Source organism: Nansenia antarctica, assembly GCF_963989245.1.
Source record: "Nansenia antarctica genome assembly, chromosome: 8".
Taxonomy (NCBI): domain Eukaryota; kingdom Metazoa; phylum Chordata; class Actinopteri; order Argentiniformes; family Microstomatidae; genus Nansenia; species Nansenia antarctica.
This window is the reverse complement of record NC_137678.1, coordinates 44673497-44675486: the sequence shown is the minus strand read 5'-3', so window position 1 is coordinate 44675486 and position 1990 is coordinate 44673497. Positions and strand designations below refer to the sequence as shown.

At 52.2% G+C, this 1990-nt stretch overlaps 1 protein-coding gene across 1 annotated transcript in view; it reads right to left on the bottom strand.

Moving 5' to 3' along the window:
- Positions 1-536: 536 nt before the first annotated feature.
- cdk17 (cyclin dependent kinase 17) overlaps positions 537-1990 on the bottom strand; it is a 44546-nt gene continuing 43092 nt past the window's right edge. The window contains exons 14-17 of the mRNA XM_080537583.1: positions 1684-1726; positions 1351-1441; positions 1111-1188; positions 537-612 (exon numbers count right to left, since the gene is read on the bottom strand). Coding sequence (XP_080393709.1) covers positions 575-612; positions 1111-1188; positions 1351-1441; positions 1684-1726 — 250 coding nt within the window. The 3' untranslated portion in view covers positions 537-574. The remainder of the gene's footprint in view (positions 613-1110; positions 1189-1350; positions 1442-1683; positions 1727-1990) is intronic.

Genomic DNA, 1990 nt, shown 5'->3' with positions numbered 1-1990 from the left:
CAACAACAACCACAACAGCAAAGGTAACATCCATGAATTAAACAACATCAACATCAGTGGAATCATAATAATAATAATAATAACCATAATCATAACAACAACAATAATAACCGTAGCAACCGGTCTTGCTGTGCATTGCGTCTGAGTTCACATCATATACACACAAACGGCGTGTTAAATACAGACAGTAGTAGTTTAGCAGCAAAATGACCTCCCCCCCCACCCCCCACCCCCCACCGCCCCCAGTCTTCAAATAAATAAACATAAGTCTCTTCCTCCTCTCGTCCTGTTCGACCCCGGTCACTAGCTCTGTGTGTGGAGCGAGGAGACACGCTTGCGGTTGGGGGGGGGGGGGGTTGGTGGTCTGTTTAGGGGAGGGGGGCTCATGCGAGAGAGTGGGAGGGAGTGGAGGGGCTCAAACCTACTCCTACTGATCTGAAGGGGGAGTGTGTGTGTGTGTGTGTGTGTGTGTGTGTGTGTGTGTGTGTGTGTCTGTATAAGGGGGGGGTTGGACAGTTACTATACGGTAGCAACAGAGACAACCTCCTCCCTTTGTCTCTCTGCCAGAGGGAGCCTAGAAGAGCATGCTCTGTCTTCTGTTCTTGCTGTTACCTGGAGGGAAGGAGGGATGGAGGGAAGGAGGGAAGGAGGGAAGGAGGGATGGAGGGAAGGAAGGGGGGATGGAGGGAAGGAGGGATGGAGGGAAGGAGGGATGGAGGGAAGGAGGGATGGAGGGAAGGAGGGATGGAGGGATGGAGGGAAGGAGGGATGGAGGGAAGGAGGGATGGAGGGAAGGGGGGATGGAGGGAAGGGGGGATGGAGGGAAGGAGGGATGGAGGGAAGGGGGGATGGAGGGAAGGAGGGATGGAGGGAAGGGGGACAGAGATCAAGAAAGAAGGGAGGGAAACAAAGAAAAAGAGGAGAAAGAGGGATAATTTGAGATATGACCACAATAAACTCACAGTTATGCAGTTGTCCCCCCCCGCTAAGTGTGTGTGCGTGTGTGTGTGTGTGTGAGTGTGTGTGTGTGTGTGTGTGTGTGTGTGCGTGCGTGTGTGTGTGTGCGTGTGTGTGTGTGTGTGCGACTGTGTGCACGCCTTCCATACACACCTGACTCTGGGTAGGAGGAATTCCGATAGCCAGGGTCTCTCTGCAGCTGCACCTCCTTCAGAGTGAATATGGATATGACTACAAACACACAGAGAGGAGGGGGTGGAGGGAGGAGGGAGTGGAGGGAGTGTAAGCATTATTTCTAATATACTGTTCTAACTGAGCATTATTTCAAAGCCTGTCAGTGGATCAGACAGGGGGGCTGTCGGTCGGTCGTCCAGCCCGGCAGCAGGCACTTACTCTCGGGTAGGGCGTGCACCCGTGGCCCCAGGCTCTTGAAGTAGGCCTGCTTCATGGCCTCGTCCGCTGAGATCCTTTTCTTGGATTCATACTGGAGAGCGGAAGGAAAAAAAAAAAAAAACAGTTCACATAGCGTCACGGCGGTTGACATAGTAATTAGAAACGGTGCGTCGATTGAAACTGTAGCGATACTGTGTCAGTGACACGGACGTGACTCTACGACGCCCCCTGTCGCTCACTGTCAGTACTGCAGTAGTGCGTGTTCTCGAATTGAAAGGCGTACAGCTCGTGTGTATGTGTTGAAGAAAATCGACAGGGTTTGAAGAAACTCACTCTTAGGAATGATAACACGAGCTCGATGCCTTCCGTGTCCAACCTAGAAGAGGTAGGGAGGGAGAGTGGAAAAGAGAGAGAGAGAGAGAGAGAGAGAGAGAGAGAGAGAGAGAGAGAGAGAGAGAGAGAGAGAGAGAGAGAGAGAGAGAGAGAAAGAAGTCAGAGATTCCAGTCTGTCTGTCTCTGGTGACTGATGGGAGTTTGCAGAGGAAGGAAGTCGCCTCTCAAAAACCACACAGGATTTCCGTACGGACCAACGTGTACGGGCATACAGGCGCACGCGCACGTACACACACACACACACACA